The 23,426-nt window shown below is 38.5% G+C and overlaps 1 protein-coding gene across 1 annotated transcript in view; it reads left to right on the top strand.

The window, feature by feature from the left end:
* Positions 1 to 212: 212 nt before the first annotated feature.
* Positions 213 to 23,426, top strand: part of FAM168A (family with sequence similarity 168 member A) — a 55,932-nt gene continuing 32,718 nt past the window's right edge. The window contains exons 1-4 of the mRNA XM_044668913.1: positions 213 to 234; positions 2,419 to 2,499; positions 5,237 to 5,263; positions 22,157 to 22,282. Coding sequence (XP_044524848.1) covers positions 213 to 234; positions 2,419 to 2,499; positions 5,237 to 5,263; positions 22,157 to 22,282 — 256 coding nt within the window. The remainder of the gene's footprint in view (positions 235 to 2,418; positions 2,500 to 5,236; positions 5,264 to 22,156; positions 22,283 to 23,426) is intronic.

Here is a 23,426-nt window from a genome sequence, read left to right as displayed (position 1 = left end):
TGGGAATATTCTTTTTTTTTAAACCCAAATTATGAATAATTTTATTTTTTTAAAGTTTTTATTTTGAATATTTTCCCATAGCTACATATTTCATGTTCTTTCTGAGGGAATATTGTTGATGCATTTGGGAGTATATATGTATCTTCTGCATTTGATTCTTCTCCTTGACCTGAGAATCCTTTTGACCCGACAATACTCACCAGGGTTGGACAATGTTGAAAGCACTTTCACCAGGTGAGAGATTCAGGGCCAGCACTCACCAACTGTCTGGACAGGAGTAGAGGGATTCCTAACACTTTCCACACATAGTCTTGTCAGTAATCCTCTTGAGGTGCCTGCCACATTTCTCAGCAATAATGCCCCACAAGAAATATAGGGCATTATTGTTGGGCAGTTAGATCACAAACCCCAAACCTTGGCCTCAGCCCATTATAGAGCCTAATAATTTGGAATTGGATGGATAGGGAGTTGCCTTTTTAATAATTTTAATAATTGTTCATATGCTCATTTTTGTTGATAGCTCTGTGAGATGCTTTGAGCAAATGTAACTACCCCTGTTTTTATTTATTTTTTAAATTTAATTTAATTTTAAATTTTTAAATTTTTTAGAATATTTTTCCATGGTTACATGATTCATATTCTTTCCCTCCCCCTACCCTCCCATAGCTGATGCGCAGTTCCACTGGATTTTACATGTATCAATGATCAAGATCTATTTCCATATTATTGATATGACCACTGGGGTGGTCATTTAGAGTCTACATCCCAAATCGTGTCTGCATCAACCCATATGTTCAAGCAGTTGTTTTTCTTCTGTGTTTCAACTCCTACAGTTCTTCCTCTGAATGTGGGTAGCGTTCTTTTCCATAGATCCTTCAGAATTGTTCTGAATCATTGCATTGCTGCTAGCAGAGAAGTCCGTTAGGTTCTGCTCCTTTTGCTTTACATCAGTTCTTGGAGGTCTTTCCAGTTCACATGGAATTCCTCCAGTTCATTATTCCTTTCAGCACAATAGTATTCCATCACTAACAGATACCACAATTTGTTCAGCCATTCCCCAATCGAAGGGCATCCCCTTATTTTCCAATTTTTTGCCACCACAAAAAGTGCCACTATAAATATTTTTGTACAAGTCTTTTCCCCATGATCTCTTTGTTACTCCTGTTTTTAAAAGTAAGAAACTGAGGCTAGAAGGATAAGAAATTTCCTGTGGTCACACAGTTTTTCACTCAGGGCTTTGACTAGGAGTCCTAGTTTGTCTTTGTGGGGACAGGTTGTGACATGAGAGAGCCCCTCTCTGCAGTTATATTTGGACAGAAAGTTAGGGGTGTTGACCACAATTCTCTTCAATTCTCAGCAGTCTTTGGGCAAACAAGCATCTTTTCCCACTACCACCCTTCTACATCACCCCTCCTGCCCCCAACCCCAATTCCTTTCTTCTTTTATCTCCCATGGCTCTCTGGCTTTTGTCTGGCTAATGACTTGAGGGTCCTTTGATCCTTTTGAAACTTCATAGCTCAATACAATTGTTTATTAGGTACCTCTTGTGTTCTAGGCACCAGTGTTTTCCCATCCATATTTCTCCTCCCATGCTGTCCACATAGGGACTGAATCCTTATAGAAGACCCCATCTTAGACTTGGTAGACTCTGTTCTGATCCTTTTTCTGAACCTCTCACTTATGTTTCTTTTATCCGTTGTCTACTTTGCGGGCTGGCCTAGGATTCATACACTCCCTTGAATTCTCCAACAAAATCAAGGGAATCTTTGGATATTGGCAATAGGATATCTTGCTAGTTGACACTCAATAAATCATTATCTCAGATTTCCTCTTCAAAATAGAGGCCTATTTATTGCTCACATATAATTACTTTTCCATGGTCTCTGTGAATCAGCATCCTTTTTCTGAAATTTAGTTGTGAAACTTGGATCTGCTACTTTCAAGCACTTTGGAATTGGGCAGAGTTCTTTGCCCTTGCACAATTGGTTCTTAGACTGCATTTCTTCTCTCCTCCCTTGCTGTCAGCTGTAACTATTCTCCCCATATCGGATAAAGCACATGTACTTTTTAAGGCTATCAGCTACTCTTTTTTAGAAAGGGCTTACTGAGTGTTTCACAAGCTGCTTAATAGAATTGAGGTTGCTTGAAATCTGACATACAGATATGCAGATTAGGAATATCTCTTGTTTTATTTTCACAGGAAAAAATAATACAAACAATAATACAAAATTGACATGTTTTGTTAATTGGAAATTTTCATTGGAATCTGATCTTACTGTGATAGAATTGAATCTGTGCCTGGATGTGTGTGGGTTCACATAGTATGTGACAGAGAGATAAAGGTTGTTGGTGGATACACCACAGAATCTCTTCTTCTTTCTGCTTATCTTGTTGTTAACCTCTTTTTTCTCCTTGCAGGTTACCCTACTGGTTACCCAACAGCTGCCCCAACCTACAACCCCAGCTTGTATCCAACCAATAGCCCAAGCTATGCTCCAGGTAAGGAGGAGGCAGAAGGTTGACTTGTGGGGATAGAAAGATGGGGTGTAAAGCCCCAGTACCCATGCTGTTCAGCTTGGAAAAATTATTTTCCATTCTAAGTGCTCAGGTCTCAGGCCTACCCAGGCCCCTAGCACTAAGTGTATCTGAGAGGGTGCGAGATAGGCCCTGGGGTGGGCAAGAATTGGGGAAATGAAGACAGTACATACAGACATGGGAAGAATTGTGTATTCCTTGGTACATATGCCCATGTTTCAAAGAAATCCTGACCCTGTCCCTATCCTTCCCCCAAAAGGATGAAGCCAGTTCTTTGCCTTCTTTTTTAAGATCTCAGCTGAGAAATATATATAGTCATTGAATATGTTGACAGGTGTATAGATGTTGGAGATTTGCCATCAAAGAGTCTAAATATATCTAGCTTTCAAACCACTGCTTTGACTTGGTCATTATTCGCAAAGAGAAACACTGTTACTACAAATGGATAGACTGAAAATGGGACACAGCTCACTGAGGAAAATACATCTTAGATGTGTGCAATGTTTTCTATTTTTCCCAGCATTTTTTTGTTCATTATCTCAATTAGTCATTGAATGTTAGCACATTAAACATCCTGAAACATAGACGTATAGATGTTAAAGCTAGAAGAAACCTTAGGATAGAGAAAAATAACTCATATTTCTATAACATTTGGAAGTTTGCAAAGTGCTTTCCAGACAGCACTTCTTTGAGTTTGAGCCTAGTAGTGCAAGTGTTGCTATTCCCATTTCATAGCTAAGGACACTAAAGGTCAGAACTAGAAAGGACTTGAGCTACAGAACTTGGAGGGAAAAAGACTAGACTAGACTAGCCTCAGGCATTTATAGGTCCTGTAACAATGGGGAAGTCATTTAATCCTCCTTAACTTCTCCTTCCTTTTAGAGCCTCATATTCTTCATGTGTAAAACTGGGATAATACCTGCACCATCCACCTCACAGGCTTGTTCTGTGTTAAGTACCATGTTAATCTTAAAGCTCCAAAGAAATAGAAATCATTTCGGTTCTATTGATGTCATTATGTGGAGCTTAGAGGGATCTTAGAACATGGAATATCAGAGCTGAGGAGACCTTAAAACACAGAATGTCAGAGCTGGGAAGGACTTAAAGAGACCAATTAAGCCCAGCCCCTGCCTCTTACTTCTCTCCTTTCTTACAAGTGAGGGAATTGAGGTTGACAGAGCAGAAGATATTTCTTTAAGGCCAAGCAAGGGGATTTATAGAGCTGGGACTAGAAGCCAGATCTTCTGAGTTCTAGTATAGAGCCCTTTATACTGGACCACAACTCTCTCTGTTAGGATCGTGCCTCAGAAGTGAGGGACCAACCCCTTTATTGGAGAGGAGATCTAGGGTATGCTAGAAATGTTTAACAGCCTGCTGGGGGGATGAGAAGCCTTGTAATTATGCATGACATACTTTTAAGCTTGATCTAATAATATTAACACTAGTCTAGACAATCAACAAACAATAAAACAAGTCCTAATTTGCAGCACTCAGTATTTCTGAGATTTAGTGGGCAAATACTGGCTCTAACCTACTGATGAGGGAGATGTTCCAGGACCTGAGAGGATTGTCCTTCAAGTTCTCAATTAGACTGAGCCTTTTCACAGGAATATTCAAATCAGAACTTAAGGGGAAATAAGTCTTCAGGGAAAATTAGATCTGGGATTGAAATTCTACTTTCTTATCATTCCAGGAGATCAGTGTATGTGCTTACATGAAAGCAGTTTTCAACCAGATGTTTTTAATCCAAGAATGCAGAAGACATAGATAACCTTATATTTCATGGTTCATCCTGAAAACTACTTGTTACTGAAAGCTTTCTCAGCTTACTCCCATTTCTTTACTTTCTGATCAGTGGGAGGCAAAATAATCAAAATCATAGAATGTCAGAATTGAAGGCAAACATAGAAAACCATCTAGTCCAACCCCTTCATTTTACAGAGAAGGAAATGGATTCCCAGAGAGGAAAATTGATGTACCCAGGTCACAAGATGAGTTAGTGGCAGAATTGGGAATAAATCCTTGGACTTTTGAAAACAGAGCCCTTCTTCTTGAGGTCGGCTGGTATATTTTGGGTTAGAGAACTAAGTTGGGATCAAAAGTGAAAATAGAATACACAAAGCCTGAGTAAAACCTTTTGGCCTGTATCAAATCAAACAGAAATAGTCTGGAAAAAACAATGGACTAAATACCAGTTTGAGAACTAATTTTTTTTGGTGATCTTTGGCAAGGACCTTTCCTTCTTTGGTCCTCACATTCCTCATTTGTAAAATTAAGGAATTAGATTAAAGACCCTTTTGGGAATGACATTCTGTATTCTAAGGTCCCTTCTAGCTCTGATAGTTTGTGTTCTGTAGTCTAACATGCCATGTTCTTAAAGACCCTTCCTTTTCTAACATTCTATGACTCTGTGAACCAGGCCAAATTGACCTACTAAGGTATTACTCCTCAGTGAAGGTGTTTTCCTTACTGAGCTGTGGTTTTGAACATATAAAATGTTTTAATAGATACATTTAGGCTCTTGCTGCTGGTAGTTCTGTCATTTTTCCAGCTTTCAGAATTACCTCTCCCTGAGTCCTCTGGGGAAATTGCACACTGGGCTAAACTGCTGTTTCTAAAAGAGTATATTTACATAGATGAGATATATACATCATTGCACAAATTCTTAGCGGTAATTTCAACTAACATTTTTGTCCAACAGAGTTTCAGTTCCTGCATTCAGCTTATGGTAGGAGAACTATTTTTCCTCATCTGTATTATAGCCTATGAATGTATTTTCTCATTATGTCAGTAGCCCTTTCACCTTTCCTCTCCCCACTCCACCCCCAGAAGCCACAGAGCTGGGCAAGGGGATCCCTCAGATGGCCCGTGGAGGAACCTAAAACATGTTGGGATGTCCTAGAACCTTAGGGCTAGAAGGACACTTAGAGATCATCTGGTCTAGCCCCCTTAATTGTACAGAGGGGGAAACAAACCTGGAGGAAAGCACTAGTGAGTTAATTATTTAATGATGAAGAATTATGGGTTTGAGAGATAGTAAACCAATCTTACCAAGTGAACCAAAAGGAGCCTCCCAGCCCCCTTACCCCAGTCTGTCCTCAGTCATAATACCAAATGACACTATAATAATGGTTGACTCTTCCAAAGTGCTTTATAGACATTGTTTCTTTTGATGCTCATAGCAGCTTTAGGAGATAGTGTATTATTTTTATTCTCATTTTATAGGTGAAGAAACAGAGGTTCAGTGAGTTTGTGACTTAAAATCAAAAGCTTTAAAGCTGGAAGGGACCTTAGAGATCATCTTTACTAACTCATTCATTTCACAGATGAGGAAACTGAGGTCTATCAAGGTGAAATGGTTTTGCTTCAGATCACATAGCAAATTAGTTGTGATCTTCTGGCTTAAAAGTGCAAGGCTTTTACCATTACTCTCATTCTTCATTCTACCCCCAGTTCGTTACCTCTCAAGAGAGTGTTTTTTTTTCCTTTTCTTTATCCATTGAGCCCTTTCTATTCTTCAGGAAGATCATTCTGCCTGGCTAGGATGACTATAAAAGTGTAACGTAATAGGAAGAGCTCAAGTCATAGATACAGAATACCAATGTTCAAGACCTAGCCCTAATACTTCTAGTTATGTGGCCATTTCACCTTGATCCTGCGTTTCCTCATCTGCACAATACAGATAGTGATATGCTTTTTGGTGCATAGAATGGTTGTGAGGAAAGTGCTATAGAAAGGGGAGGTGTTATTTCTATTAGTAAATTAATGAATTTATATCTGGGTGGAGGAATAGATTTGATAATAGATTTATTTTATAATAATTTATAGGTTTAAATTCTAGGCACATATTGCACTGGTAGGGCCTGAACCTCGGGACCTTCAAGGATCCTTCCATCTATAACATCTTGATTCACTAGGCATACAGATAGGAAGGTGCTTGGCCTCCTTCCCTAAGAAAGTTATTTTCCATTGGGAACTGTTGGTGATAGCGGGTTAAATTAGTCAAGAGAAGAATGAGGAAAATAAACTAAGAACTCAGGTTACCCCAGCATTGAAGCACAGCTGCTATTTTCACAGACTTTTAACATTCCTTCACTTCCCTACCAAACCCAGCTGTAGGGCCTCTCAACTAAAGGCTAGGCCTGTTGAGGATGAAGAATGGTGAGGATCTATTGGGCCCCATTTCTCTCACTTCATTTTGAGAAACTGGCAGCTGCCTTTAGGTTGCCCTGACTTTTCAGCATACATTGAATTCCCTTGACAGTTTTATAGATAATTAATCCACGAGACTTGAATTTTAAGTCTCAGCTTACTGTGACCTTGATCAAATCACTTTCCTTCTTTAAAACTTGTTTTCTCTTTTATAAAATGAAAATAATGATCCCTTCTCTGCCTCTCTCCCAAGGTTGTTGTGAGGTTGGATGGGATAATGAATGTCTTCAAAACCATAAAGTGCTATATAAATTTGAGTCACTACCACCACCACCACCACCACCTAAAGCTAGTAGAGAAAATGTTGGAAAAAAAGTCTTCATAATGTCCTTAAGCAGTCCTTATACTGTTAAACTAAAGTTTAAAACTTTTAACAACTTAGGTTGTTGGGAATTGAATGGAGCAGTCCCTAGACAGGCCACTTTCCCACTTTGGTTATCAGTTTCTTCTGATGTCAAATGAGGGTGTGAGACTAGATGATCTCTAAGGTCCCTCCTAACCCTAACATTCTAATATTATTGTCTTCTTTAGATACTCCTCCCACTGCTCTGCTCTGCTCTGGGACTTTATTGTCAGCACTCCCTCCCTGGGTCCTTTTTCCCTCCTGTGATCTCAATGCTTCAGGGAAATCATAGAATCACAGATCTTAGAGCTGATGGGGACCTCAAGGAGTCTTCTGGTCCAGGTCCTTGCCTTTAGGCAAAAAACCGTGGTCCAGAGGTCAGTAGATCTAATATCTAGTCCAGAATCTGACCTGATTCTAACTCCTTTATCACCTTGGATAAGGCATTTTCTCTAGCTCTCTTTCCTCTTCTGTAAAATGAAGATATAGGACTTGATGATCTCTAAGGTTCCTTCCAGCTCTGGCATTCTGTAGTCTCTGATTCTTTGACATCCCTTCTGCTTGCCAGAGAACACAGTTTGCCTTCCTGTCTGTGGCAGCCATTCTTGTTTGTCTGAAATAGGAGTCCCTCCCCTTAGATGCCATTTCCAAATAATCATGATCCCTTTCCTGGACAGTTTACAAAGCACCTTCTTCACAACAGTTCCGTGAAGTAGATTGTGAGCATAACACAATCCCCATTTTAAAGGTGAGGAAACTGAAGCCGAGAACAGTTAAATGACTTGCCCAATGTCACACAGCCTGTAAATTGCAGAACTAGGATTTGAATGTAAGTGTCTTGTTCATTGAGCTTCAATTGTTCTTTGCTTCCTATTAAAAAGAGTAGTTGAACATTAGTAGTCTTTCATTGTTTTTATTAGTAAATAAGCTATCTTATTTCTCAACCATTTCATGTCTGTGTATCTCATTCTCCCCAGTAGAGACTGTGAACTGGTTATGTGTGGGAATCATGTCTTAGGTTTTTGTGATCTCCCACTGTGCCTAGCACAGGGCTTTGCAACACAGTAAGTGTTCCTTCACTAGTTATTGCATTTGATTAACTTTGGTTAACATTTGACTGCTCCTCAGAGAAATATATGAATTTTGACCTGGGTTAAAAATAAAATATTACATATAAGCCCCTTGGCAAGGCACCTGTTAAAGAGAGTCAAGGAACTCCCAAGTCCCTCAGATTTGCTGTGGCCAAACTTTAGTCCAGTAAGTTCCAAAAGAGACTCTTGGACAGCTGCTTATACCCCCAGAAAAGAGAGAGCTAAGCCTGGTTAATCCTTAGCTTTGAAAGACATACATCTGCTCAGACTTCTTTTCCTCTGGGTCAGATCATATCTAAAGAATTTGTACACAGTTCTGAGTGTCAAATTGTATTTTAATTTATTTTTAAATCCTTACCTTCTTCTGTCTTAGAATCAATTCTGTGTGTAGGTTCTAAGGCAGAAGAGTGGTAAGGGCCAGGTAATGGGGTTTAAGTGACTTGCCCAGGGTCACACAGCTAGGAAGTGTCTGAGGTCAGATTTGAACCCAGGACATCTAGGCCTGGCTCTTAATCCACTGAGCCACCAGCTGCCCCTGAGTGCTACATTTTAGAAGGGATATTGACAGGTAGGACGATTTCTGTGCCACATCAGCTGAAGGAAATGAGAATGTTTAACTTGGAAAGGTGATTTAAAGACCATCATGAATATGATAGTCTTCAAGCATCTGAAAGACTGTCTATGAGGGATTAAGCCTGATCTGTATGATTCCAGTAGGCAGAAGTTACAGCCAGTTTTAGCTTATCATGAAGAAACATTTGTTAACCTTTGGATCTTGTTACAGAGTGGGTGCCTAATCACTGTGAATCCTTAAATGGAACTTGGATGAGTCAGGGATCTAGAAAGAAGTCCTGCTAAGATTTGAACTGGATTAGATGATTTCTGAGGTCCCTGTAGTATCTGAGATTCCATCATATTGTCATATTGATCTTCTTAAAGTCATACCTGGCATGGCCAGCTTGCTACCAAATTATTTGGATTCATGAGAATAAAACTGTAACCGTGTGTTAAGTACTTACTCTATAATCTGTATTTGGTACTGGAGATAGAAAAAAGAAAATTGGCATAGTTCTTGCTTTCAAGATTACAGACAAGTTGTAGAAGAGCAAGGGAAAAACAATTAGGATCCTCCAGGTAGATGGTATTAACACATCTCACAAAAGGTGAGAGATCCTTGCAAAGTAATTTTGAGTAGGGGAGATGACATTTTCAGTTTTGATTAGGAAAAGGCTTCCTAGCTAAAGTCTGAGCTAGGCAGAGTTTCCACAGGTAGAATGAGGATCAGAACTACATTTTAGGCACAAAGGTCAACCTATACAAATGCACAAAGTGGGAAGCAGTATGATAAGATTAGGAAACAGTGAGTATTCATAGGTTTACTAGAACTAGAGGTACAGGGAATTTTAGAGATCATCTGTTCTAGCCTCCTTATTCTATAGATGAGGAAAATAAAGCCCAAGAAATTAAATCAGTTGCCCAAGGTCACACATTAATTGGTAGAGCTGGGATTTGAACTCTGGGCTTAGTGACATCATGTTTATTGCCATTTCCACTATACCACACTCTATTCTAGTTTGATCAATTTCAGAATAGGGTACATACAGAAAAGAAGTTATAGAATATTATGAAATAGTATATACAGAAAAGGAATTTAATAGAAAATATATAGAATGGTTGGAATTAAGTCATAGAGACACTTGAATGCCAAGAAAAAAGAGTTCGTTTTATCATGTTGGCAATAGAGGACAGTGTCATTGTCCTCCTACCTATACCCTTAACTTAGCGGCTTTTTATTTTAAATTTCCAAAGGCATAATGGGTTTTTGACTCAATTTTTTTTTCTTAGTGAAATGAAGAGTTGGGAAGGCCCCATTGCATGGTCAACAGAGGCCATAGGGGACAGGAGATATCAGATCCTGGAGATATTAGTCTGGTCTTTGTCATTCCAAATATTATAGTTGCTCTGGAAAGTCAAAAATAACCTTCATTCTCAGAAGCACCTTTAGCAATCCTTTCAATATGCCCTTTTGAATACCTCCTGGCCTCTTGGTTTCCTTTTGACTATTCTTCCTTGGTCATGACCCAGTTTTGCTTTCTGTTTCAAATCTCCATGTTCAACGCTATTTGCCTCTGATCTGAGATTCTCACAGCTGGGCCCTTTGAGAATATCTGGGCCAATATATTGTCAGAGCATGGGTCTGATATTTAGAGCTAGTAGTTAATACTTTTTTGGATACATTAGGTGCATTAGGATGAATGGTCCCAAGTATTTAAGCCAGAGAACACTTTCAAATCCTTCAGGGTATTTAATTAATTGGTATTTACTTCTTGTAGCCTACCAAGGATTCTGCCATTTCACAGCAGGAAACTCAGCCTGCAACCAGGATGAGGGCCCTGGAAGGCAAAAAAATCTGTTCTCAATCATCTTTTGTGTTTTGGGGTTTCTTTGTACTCATAAAGTTGTGAGGAGACTTGTAGCTCTCATTCACTATTAGAGATAACTAAAGCCTGAGAACCACACTTTCCAACATAAGTCTAATTAGTTTTTATCTATAGTTGCTGTCCTAGCAATTTGACCTGATCAGATCAGTCTTTCAACTCTTTCCTGCCACCCACAGATGAATAGAAAAGAGTGTAGGGGTCCCCCACCACAATTTGCTCTCTCAGGGACCCAGAAAACTAGACCCATATCTGATAGGTTTGTCTGGATGGCTCATTAAAAATCTTAGATGAGTAGGGGGAGGATCTTGGCATAAAAGAAAACATCTGGCCACTCTGTAAACAAAGCTAGGTTTTACTCCTCTTTGTTGAATTCTATTTTTGAGGTAATGAGAACAACCACTCTGTTATTGGTTGGCACTTTCTTGACTTTCCCATCTAGGGAAGGTGAATTTAGATTGCAGATAATTAAGGAGATGTTATTTTTATTTTTTATTTTATTTTATTTTATTTTATTTAAATATTTTATTTTTTTAGAAAAATTTCCCATGGTTTCATGATTCATGTTTTTACTTTCCCCTTCACCCCCCTCCCCATAGCCAACTCACATTTCCACTGGTTTTAACATGTGTCATCAATCAAGACTTATTTATATGTTATTGATAGTTGCATTGGTGTGGTCATTTCCAGTCTACATCCCCAATCATTTTCGCATCAACTCATGTGTTCAAGCAGTTGTTTTTCTTCTGTTTCCACTCCTGTAATTCTTCCTCTGAATGTGGGTAATGTTCTTTTCCATAAATCCCTCAGAATTGTCCTAGGTCATTGCATTGCTGCTAGTACAGAAGTCCATTACATTTGATTGTGCCACAGTGTATCAGTCTCTTGTGTACAATGTTCTTCTGGCCTTGCTCCTTTCACTCTGCATCAATTCCTAGAGGTCTTTCCAGTTCACATGGAATTCCTCCAGTTCATTATTCCTTTGAGCACAATAGTATTCCATCACCAGCATATACCACAATTTGTTCAGCCATTCCCCAATTGAAGGATATACCCTCCTTTTCCAGTTTTTTGCCACCACAGAAAGCACAGCTATACATATTTTTGTACAAGTCTTTTTATCTATGATCTCTTTGGGGTATAAACCCAGCAATGGTATGGCTGGATCAAAGGGCAGGCAGTCTTTTAGAGTTCTTCGGGCATAGTTCCAAATTGCTATCCAGAGTGGTTGGATCAGTTCACAATTCCACCAGCAATGCATTAATGTCCCAATTTTGCCACATCCCCTCCAACATTTATTACTCTCACCTGCTATCATTTTAGCCAATCTGCTAGGTGTGAGGTGGTACCTCAGAGTTGTTTTGATTTGCATTTCTCTAATTATTAGAGATTTAGAACACTTTCTCATGTACTTATTGATAGTTTTGATTTCTTTATCTGAAAATTGCCTATTCATGTCTCTTGCTCATTTATCAATTGGGGAATGGCTTGATTTTTTATACAATTGATTTAGCTCCTTGTATATTTGAGTAATTAGACCTCTGTCAGAGTTTTTTGTTATAAAGACTTTTTCCCAATTTGTGGTTTCCCTTCTGATTTTGGTTGCATTGTTTATGTTTGTACAAAACCTTTTTAATTTAATATAATCAAAATTATTTATTTTACATTTTGTAATTTTTTCTAACTCTTGCTTGTTTTTAAAATGTTCCCTTTCCCATAGATCTGACAAGTATACTATTCTGTGTTCACTTAATTTACTTATAGTTTCCTTCTTTATATTCAAGTCATTGACCCATTCAAAATTTATCTTGGTGTAGGATGTGAGATGTTGATCTAAACCTAGTCTCTCCCATGTTGTTTTCCAATTTTCCCAGCAGTTTTTGTCAAATAGTGGATTTTTGCCCCAAAAGTTGGGCTCTTTGGGTTTATCATAGACAGTCTTGCTGACGTCACTTACCCCAAATCTATTCCACTGATCCTCCCTTCTGTCTCTTAGCCAGTACCATATCGTTTTGATGACCGCTGCTTTATAGTATATTTTAATATCTGGTACTGCTAGGCCACCTTCCTTCACTTTTTTTTTTCATTATTTCCCTTGATATGCTTGATCTTTTGTTCTTCTGAATGAACTTAGTTATAGTTTTTTCTAATTCAGTAAAAAAGTTTTTTGGTAGTTTGATAGGTATGACACTGAATAGGTAAATTAATTTGGGTAGAATGGTCATTTTTATTATGTTAGCTCGTCCTACCCACGAGCAATCAATGTTTTTCCAATTGTTTGGAAAGTGTTTTGTAGTTGTGTTCGTATAATTCCTGTTTGTTTTGGTAGATAGATTCCTAAGTATTTTATATTGTCTAGGGTGATTTTAAATGGTGTTTCTCTTTCTATCTCTTGCTGTTGGAAATATATAGAAATGCTGATGATTTATGTGCATTTATTTTGTATCCTGCAACTTTGCTAAAATTGTTGATTATTTCTACTAGCTTTTTTCTCTAGGATTTTTTAAGTAGACCATCATATCATCTTGCAAAGAGTGATAGCTTAGTCTCCTCATTGCCTATTTTAATAATACCTTCAATTTCTTTTTCTTCTCTAACTGCTATTGCTAGTTTTTCTAGTACAGGAGATGTTATTTTTAGATTTATTTATTTAGGCTCACCCCTAAATCTACCATGCAATCAGAAGACTTCCTAATTAGATAAGAGAGCACCTGAAATTATAGAATAGCCAATTAGTTCAGTCTAGGATACCTAAGTAGGTGAATCACAAAAGAAGCATGGGAGCATTCTGAGGTGAAAGAGTCATTCTCCACTTGTGACAATGAGGGTCAGTCACTATTGTTCTGCCTATAAATCAAGGATCCTGTGGATAGCCATGAACCAAGGGAACTTCATTTAAAAGTTAGGTATGAAGTTTAAGTGCCATTTAGCATGGACTGTGGAGTTTTAAAAAATGCTTTCCTTCTAACAACCTTTGTAACTAAATCTTAGAAAATATACTCTTGTGGTCTGGAGTATGTGGAAGCAAAAGAGAAAAGGGAGAGAGAAGGAGTACCTTTAGCTCTAATAGTGGTACTGTAGCAATTAAAAATGATAAAGGCTGATATTATGAGGAAAAGTAATATTTTAATTACCATAGCCATGTTGGTAAAATATATAAGACCACGCCTGACTATTTTAAAATCCCGCCTCCGCCATTACATTTCGTACCTTCCCTACTCCTCTACGTTCCCAGGGAGCGAGCTCAGGTAGCAAAGAGGAAGTCCAACTGACTTCCCTATATTTAAAGCCAGGTTTTACCTTAAAGATATCATCCAAAACAGGAAACCCGTTGGACCATGGAAAAATGTAGTCTCAAAGTCCCCCACATGTCCACAGGAAGTTGTCATATATCTACATATCTTGAGGCTTAATACTTCTAAATAGAACCCCAGAAATTCTAAATAACACAGTACAAGAAAGTAGACACATAATTGAGGATTGAGTATGGTAGTTCTTTGGACCCAGGGAGCTAAGCAAGCAAAGGACTGAAGAAGGTTAGGAAGTTTGATACTTTAGAGATCAATGAGTTTTTTAAATTATTTTTTCTAATTAATTATAAAAATAATTTTTAACATTAATTTAAAACAATTTTCGAGTTTCAAATTCTCTTTCTCCCTTCCCTCCTATTCTCTCCTCCTTGCGAGGGCAAGCAATTTGATATAGGTTATACATGTGTAATCATTTAAAATATATTTCCATAGTAATCATATTGTGAAAGAAAACACATGAAAAAAAATTAAGAAGGTAAAAAAATAGTATGCATTGATGTGCATTCAAACTTAATCAGATCTTTCTTAGGAGGCAGATAACATTTTTTGTCATTAGTCCTTTGGAATGGGCTTGAATCTTTGTATTACTGAGACTAGCTAAGTCATTCACAGTCACTGTTATAATATTGCTATTATGTACAATGTTCTCCTGATTCTGCTCACTTCACTTTGCATCAATTCATGGAAGTTTTTCCATGTTTTTTCTGAAAGCGTCCTGCTTGTCATTTGTTATAGCCCAATAGTATTCCATTATAATAATATACATCCTCTCAACTTCCAAGCCTTTGCCACCACAAAAGGAACTATTCTAAATCTTTTGGTATATGTATAGGTCCTTTTCCTTCTTAAAAAGTCTCTGGGATTCAAACCTAGTAGCAGTAGTATTGTTGGATCAAAGGGTATGCATTCTTTTATAGCCTTTGGGAATAGTTCCAAAGTTTTCCAACCAGCATGGTTGGATCAGTTCACAACTCCATGAACAGTACATCAGTGTCCTTTTTCCCACATCTCATCCGTCATTTATTATTTTTCTTTTCTGTCATATTAGCTAATCTGATAAGTGTGAGATAGTACCTCAGAGTTATTTTAATATAATTTCTGTAATAAGGAGTAATTTGGAGCGTTTTTATATGACTAATGATAGCTTTGATTTCTTCATCTGAAAACTGCCTTTTCACCAATATTCTTATAATTTGACTCGGTTTTCTATATATATTTGAGAAGTGAGGCCTTTATCAGAAAAACTTGATATTAACCCCCCCACACACACACAGTTTTAATGAATTGCTTCTAATCTTTGCTGTATTGGCTTTGTACAGAACCTTTTTAATTTAATGTAATCAAACATATCTATTTTATATCCTATAATGCTTTTTATTGTTTGGCCATAAATTCTTCCCTTATCCTCAAATCTGACAGGTAAATTATTCATGCTTCCCTAATCTGCTTATGGTATTACCCTTTATGTCTAAATCATGTACCCATTTTGGAGATCAATGAAGTTTTAAAAAATTATTAAAGGTGATAGCCCCAGGGCCAAAGCAAAAGCCTTCTAAACCAGTTTCAAGGAAGAATTAGTATTCTAGAAAACTTAGCAACATCAGCAAAACCTAGCCTCACTGCTGGATATTTTATAACCCATGAATTTGCTTCTCAACTCCTATATGGAAGCGTCTCTAGTTAGGCTTTCTGAAGATGCTTGTAAACAACATTTTCCTTTGACACTTACATGGTCTTGTGTCTTTAGCCTCAAGCTTCATGTCTCTTTTTAGTTTTTGGTCTAGCATGGACTATTCTGTTCATTACCCTAGATCAGAAGATCTTAACCTTTGTGTCATGGATTCCTTTGGCAGTCAGTTGAAACCTATGGATGGGCCCTTTTTCAGAATCATGCTTTTAATTTCATAAAATAAAATATATAGGATGATAAAGGAAGCCATAAGTTAGGAAAATAAAGATATAATTTATTTTCTCACTTAAGTTCACAGAATCTCTGAAATTTATAAAAGGACTCTAGGTTAAAAAAAAAATCTGTGCTCTAGATGTTCCACATGATCTACCCTAGACCTCTGCCATAGCACCAACTTCTATTTCTTACTCCTACATTTCCAATGATGCACAGTCACATCTATCTAAGGGAAAACCATTGATGGTATAACAGTGCTAGACTTGTATTGTTAGGAAAACCTGGGTTCATATCCTGCCTCAGCACTGTGATTCTTGGTAGTTTTTTAGCCTTTCTGAACCTCAATTCCTTCTCTATAAGATAAAGAGGTTAGCTTAAGTGGCCTCTGAGTTAATACATTTTCTTTCATCTTGGACATCTTGCTCTTATTCTTCTTCAGTCTTCTGGCACTTATGGAAACCCATCTTTCATGTACTGGATATTCCTTCTTTTATGTCGCCTCCCACTGGCTGTGATAGAGGATTAGGCATACTCCTTGTTCCCTAGCATCACTTCCACACCCTCCTTTTGTTTCTGTCATTCAGCCTCTTCTCCTTTGGCTTTACTGCGTTCAGCTATAGCATACTTATCTTTTCCTCATGGCAGTTATCTACTGATCCCCATTCTCCTTCCTTTACCCCAAAGTTCACAGCCTTTCTCTCCAGCTCGAACCCTGTCTTTCTGCAAGAGAACTACCAAAATATGAATGTTCTCTCAAGTTAATGAATATAAATCATTAAGCATTTACTTTAGACCAGTGATTCCCAAAGTGGGTGCCACCACCCCCCTGGTGGGTGCTGCAGTGATCCAGGGGGGTGATGATGGCCACACTTTTTTTGTATTACATTCTATTCTGAGTTCAATAGTTTCATAATTTCCAGGGGGCTCTAAGTAATATTTTTTCTGGAAAGGGGGCGGTAGGCCAAAAAAGATTGGGAACCACTGCTTTAGACACTATGCTAAACACTGGTCAAACACTCTAACATAACCACTTTAATCCCAACATGTCACTGTAATGCCATTGAAGAGGAGGTAAGCCTAATTACAGCCTTTGTGTTAGCATCAATAGTGAGGCAAGGCACTCAAACTTTAGAACAGGAAGGTAGCAACTGCTGATAACAAAGATTGGCTTCCCTCTTTTCTGAAAATTCCTATAGACAGGTCAGAGTAGAGAGATCCAGGGCTTCTGGACTGATGTTTAATCTGGCCCATTATACTCCGGAGGTCAACTTGTGACTACATAGGAAGGAAGGAAATATCCAGGTCAGACCTCTTCATAGGGGAGTAGAATTTTGCATCATCGACTATACTTTCTTAGTGTTCCCTGGTAACCATTACTAAGCATCTACTTCTCGGAAGAGTATTATGCTAGTGCTAGGCGGAAAGATTCACAGACTGGATAAGACATGACTCTGACCTCCTGGAGCTTATAGTCTAACAGAGTCTTTCAACTTTCAGTTTTCTGAAGATAAACCTGGTTCAGAGATCATGGCAGTCTAACAGTATGTAACTGTAACTTTGGTTTTCCTTAGTCAAGTTTTAACCTTTGAAGGATTCGAAGATAGAATGCCTTAGTCAGGCTTTTGGTTCCGGTTTGTTCACCTAAAAATATCTCATGACCTCAACATTGTGATTTGCCACAAAATTGAAAATGACCTAGATGGTGGGTCTGTGTTCTTCTTAAGAAATTAATTTCTCCGGTTCACCTCATTTTCCTCACAATCCTGCCATATCCTGCTATGGAAAGGGTAGTTCTCCCTGGGAAAAATAGGTAGGGTCTGAATTGGGATCCATTCAAGTGTAAACCAAAAGGCCACAATGGAATCAGTACCAGGTTTTCTTGACTGCTAATATCTGAAGGATTAAAATAGAGGTGAGAATCTGTTTTTGAGCTGAGATTCAGGCTTCAGTATTGAATCAGAAGGCAGCTGGCCATAGGGAATATCCTTAGCTGAGCACACTTCCTCTTTGAATCTTCAACCTTTTGTGATGACTGCAAACATTCCCCACTTCTTCCTTAAACCAACACTGGGGCTTCAGTCAGCCTAAGCATCCATGATGGGACTATCTGATTTATAACCTTTTAGATGGTTCCCATACTTGTTTGGACTATTGAAGATGGAGGTCAAGGCTACTTAAAAACAAGGTCCCACTGACCAGTACAGAAGGCTTTTACTTCCTTGAAATGTATCCACTTCTCTTCTCAGATTTCCTCTCTTAATCCTCTCTTCCTAGGATGATATAGATCAGTGGTTCCCAAACTTTTTTGGCCCCCTTGCCAGAAAAAATATTACTTAGCCCCCTGGAAATTAATTTTTTTAAAAACCCTTGTACTTCGGTGTATTTTCTCATAGGTGGAAGAGTGGCAAGGGTGGGCAATGGGGGTCAAGTGACCTGCCCAAGGTCACACAGCTGGAAGTGGCTGAGGCCGGGTTTGAACCTAGGACCTCCTGTCTCCAGGCCTGACTCTCACTCCACTGAGCTACCCAGCTGCCCCTGGAAATTAATTTTTTTAAAAAATTTAATAGCAATTAATAGAAAAGATAAATGCACCTGTGGCCATCACCACCCCCCTGATCGCTGCAGCACCCACCAGGGGGCGGTAGCGCCCAGTTTGGGAATCACTGATATAGATCAACAGAGAGCTGTTTTGGAATCACCTCTCAAATCAGACCTATTAGTCCAGAAAGGACCTTAAGACATTTATCATCTTGGATCTTCCTCTGATTCTTATGTCACTCAAGGAGTTATTCTGGTAATTTCTTCACATAAAAAGATTAGAGATGCAACTTGGTGTCCCTAATATCCCTGGAGTATACAGTTTACATCTATAAATGTGTTTAAATTGGTAAAAGAGCAATCAGTAGATAGAACTTTGAACCCTTGCCCAATAGTTCTATAATGGTGGCCACTTGTGGTCCTATCTTTCACTTCTCTCCTTCTCTGTCAGACTAAGTAATAGGAAGGTGATGCTGCCAATAGATTCTAAATATATCCTAAAGGCTTGAGTCCCATCTTAACATAGTTATGCACATAAACCTTAATTTTTAAGCAACTTCTTTTGTTTTTAGATTAATTTTTTTCAATTATTATTTTCTCTCCCTTCTACCTGCTTCCTTTATTAAGAAAAAGAAAACTCCTTGTTTATATACAAGTATACATAATCAAGCAAAACAGATTTCTCCAATGGCAATGTCAAAAAATGTACATCTCATTGTGTGTCTTGAGTCGATCATCTCTATAAAGAGATCAGTATTGTGCATCATCCTTGGTCCTCAGTGTTCCTATTTGTTTGTCCGTCTCTTTGACCCTGCCACTCTAGGACCATCAAGACTTGCTCAACTAACTTCCAACCATACCTGATTCCTTGAACTCAGTGATTCCCAAAGTGGACGCTACTGACCCCTAGTAGGTGTTGCAGCGATCCAGGGGGACAGTGATGGTCACACTTTTTTTGTATTACATTCTATTCAGAATTCAACAAATAGTTTCATAATTTCCAGGGGGTGCTAAGTAATATTTTTTCTGGAAAGGGGGCAGTAGGCCAAAAAAGTTTGGGAACCACTGCTTGAACTCAAAAGTTCTTTTTTCACTGGGCATCTTGTATTTATAAACTCATTGTACACTCTAACCTCGGATATTTAGCTAGCTAGATCCCCATAGTCTGAAATCCTGGTCCTTGCTTTGCCTGCCCAGCCCTGCCCCTATATATCCTCTGAAAACTTTAGTTGGAATCTTTCTCAGGCAATTCAGTGTTGAATCATAGTATATTTAGATAGGGAGACTATGAAAGATAGATGATAGCTAGATAAACAAACAAGATCTACCCAGATAAATGTACTAATTCCAACTAGGCAAGTGGACTAAGTAAAATTATTTCAGTGGACTACATCTTGAATAAGTAAAAGGACTTGCTAGGTGATTATCTATTAAGGTAAGGAAACTAAGGTCAGATTGGATTTAGGTTAATGAAGAAACTGGTCTATGGGGAAAGACTAGATTTAGCCAAAATAAACAAGATAGATCTCTCCAAGTAAAGGGACTAGGTCTTCTAAGATAAAGGGATGGGTTCTGGCAATCCGAAGGGACTGGGGGGTTCCAGGTGAGCTCATTAGAAGGAATTATAAATGGATTGTATTGGGGAGGGGCTAGGTTTGGCTCAGCAAGGGAGTAACATACAGGGAGATGATAGGACTAGATTTAGTGATGTTAGTAGTCTAGATTTATTCAGGAAAGTTAATAGATTCCTAAGTTTAGAACTAGGAGGGACTTGAGAGATGTCTAATCCATCTCCCTCACTTTCCAGATGAGGAGGCTGACTTTAAGCAGAGTTTCTATGATTTGCCCAATATCATCCAGGTTACTTAATTTCCGTGTACTAATTAACTAGCTGACTTGAGAATCAAAGCTTGATCTTCTGATTCCAAACTCAGCCCTTTCCCCACTCTGCCATGTTATGAGGGGAACAGATTGGACTTAGTAAGATGAGGGGACCAGTTGATGAAATCAGCACATGGGTTCTAGTAAGATAAGTCCATTGAGAGATAAATAGGCTGGATTTAGAGAGGTAGAGAACAGAGGAGTTGAGGTGAGCAGACTAGATCTATTTATGAGTGGACTAGAGATCTAGTTTATTTAAGTGAACTAAATCTTGCCACAGAAAGAAGTAAATCTGATGATGTGAGAGAATTCTTCACTGGGTATAACTTATTGAAAAGGTCTCTGATGGCAAATGTCATAAGGTTCATGTACTTTTTTCAGGTCTTAGTATGTCATCTAAAAGCATTTTGAAGAGAACTGTCTGGAATTATAAATCTTTTCATGTGCTACTGTATGGGAGTCTTCTATTAAGTATCCTTGTGCTCTCAAAAAGACTATTCATCCCCAAAGGGAACCCATTTTATTCAGAGTGTGATTGATCATAGTAGAAAGAATTCTTGTATTGGACTAGATGACTTGATGTACTTTCCAATTCTGAGATCCTTTGATTGATTGGCATGTAGTGGAAAGAGCCCTAAACTAGGAATCAGAAGAACAAGGTTCTACACTATATAAATAATATAACTATTATTATTACTCCCAGCTCTACCTTTAACCAGTTATGTGTCCATGGGCAAGTCATTTTCCCTTTTCTAGAGTGGTATGAGTCTCAGTTCCTTTATCTGAAAAATGAGGGGTTTGGACTGAATGATTTTTCTAAGTATCTTTCAGCTCTATGATCTTGTGGTTTGTTCTAATACACGTTCAGATGCTTGGATCTGTTGCATATTGTTACCTACACACAACATATCCACCTTTCAGTACATTCTAGCTTAGTAAGTTTGTGTTAAGTGCCTGCTCTCTACAGGGCTTTGTGCTCAGGAGATAAAACATGATCCCTGCCTTCAAGAACCTCATTGATAATTGGGAACAGTGGGATGTCATATAAATAGTACTGAACTTAAAGGCAAGGATGCTTGAGAGTCTGTCTTGACTCAAATACTAGTTAAATGACCCTGAATAAGTCACTTTCCTTCTCTAAATCTGTTTCCTAACCTATAGAATGGGGATAGTAATAATAATTGCACTGCCCACCTCACAGAATTGTTGTTTACTTTGTAAACCTTAAAACCCCATATAAATATGAGAGCATTATTGTTATTATTAATGACATGTACACAAGTACATGTGTAACTTGTAATAGAACTGTAAAAGTAACTTTAATAGAACATAAGTGCACAAAAGAGATATAAATAAAGTGGACCAAGTAATTTCTAGTTAGTTGGATGGTTAGGAGTCAAAGATTAAAGGAGGAAGTTTCCTGGAAGGAGTAACATTGAAGCTAAGTCATAAAGAATAGAGAGAATTTCAGCTGCAGTTAATAAAGAGGACTTTCAAGGTATAGGGAAGAGTAAATGATGTGGATCACAGTACACACAGTATATTTAGATAGCAAGTCATCAACTTAGTTGGGGCTTAAATTAGTGATATTATCTAAGTACTAGGTAGTGATAGATAGATAATGGTTCTAAAGAATATACCAGGGGCATATTTTCTTCCTTCCTAGCTAAATGTACAAGCCCACCCCATGATGGTAAGTTTTATCTCAGTGTTCCAGTCTTTATTTCATTGAATTAGGAAGCTCCTACTCCAAGGAAATTCTGATAGGATTCTCATTCAACAAGATGCTTTTGAAATAGGGGTGGGGGTGGGAGAAGGTAGGGATTTAAATTCTCCAACTGGGGATGCTGTATGATGTATGATGGCTTCTGCCTAATGCCTCTCTTGTGTCTCCACTTAAGCCACGCTGCTGATGAAACAGGCCTGGCCCCAGACCTCATCGTCCTGTGCCACTGAAGGTACCTTCCACCTCCCGGTGGACACTGGGACTGAGAACCGAACTTACCAAGCTTCGTCGGCGGCTTTCAGTAAATACTGTTTTCCTTCTCCTTGTCTTTAGTCCTCTGGAGAGGATTGACTGTGTGGGCTTTTCAGGGGGATGGGGAAGAAAATGGTTTGCAGGTACTTCATCCTAACAGGAGACCATCTTCCCTTTAATCAAGTTGACAGCTCTGGATGGGATGCATGGGGAAGGATGACAGAAGAAAGGGGCCCACCTATCCAAACAGATTGCCAGTTATTTCAAACAAATTTAGCTTTTTAAGTAACCATCATCATCATCAAATTATTTTTTTTATTAATTATTCTTCTGTACTTCAGTAGAAGTACCACTCCTGGGCTAAGGAAGGTCCCTAGCCCTGATGAAAAAGGAGGAGGGTTGGGCGTGGGGCTAGCAGCCCCACCCTGTAAAAACTACATCTGCTAAAGAAACTGTAACCTAAAGTAGGGGCAGCTGGGCTAGCTCAGTGGATTGAGAGCCAGGCCTAGAGACGAAAGGTCCTAGGTTCAAATCCGGGCTCAGACACTTCCCAGCTGGGTGACCCTGAGCGACCCATTGCCTACTGGATGTGGCCCTATGCTCCTAGAATGGAGTCCCAGGATAAAAAAAAAAAAAAAAAAAAAAGACTTCAGTAGAAAAATAGTCTCCTTGATTTGGATGTTCCCTACAGTGATAGAGATTATAGCCCTTTTACATTTTAGTAGATGATACTTAAGAATTGCTAGGACCCTTCTCTGCTGGCCTCCTGGTGAAAAATTTCTCCAGATTTAGCAAGTCTGGTGCTTAGATGATAAATACACTGGACCTATACTGCAAGTCTTCAGCTTTGGTGTAAGAACTTCCAGAGCTTATGCTCAGTTGACATTGCCTTTGAAAACTCAGGATCAATGCTTTACCTAAAAGAGACATTTGTGAACTAGAAGGAATTGTAATGTAATACTTAGATTAGTATGTCTTTTTCATCTGTATATTTCCTCCACCAATATAAATCCCAACCAACCACTCTCAACCTTAGAATGTGGGTGTTCGTATATAGCTGTGACTGAAAAATTCATACCTGTTGGTCCTTTCACCTTTTGCTAGGTTCATCCTCAGATGACAGACATAAAGTCTGTTGCTGGATCCATAGAACTTACTAGAATCTATACTAAGCTGGCTTTCCTTCCCCCCCC

Source organism: Gracilinanus agilis, chromosome 3, assembly GCF_016433145.1.
Source record: "Gracilinanus agilis isolate LMUSP501 chromosome 3, AgileGrace, whole genome shotgun sequence".
In the NCBI taxonomy this organism is placed as follows: domain Eukaryota; kingdom Metazoa; phylum Chordata; class Mammalia; order Didelphimorphia; family Didelphidae; genus Gracilinanus; species Gracilinanus agilis.
This window is presented reverse-complemented; position numbering and strand designations above follow the sequence as displayed.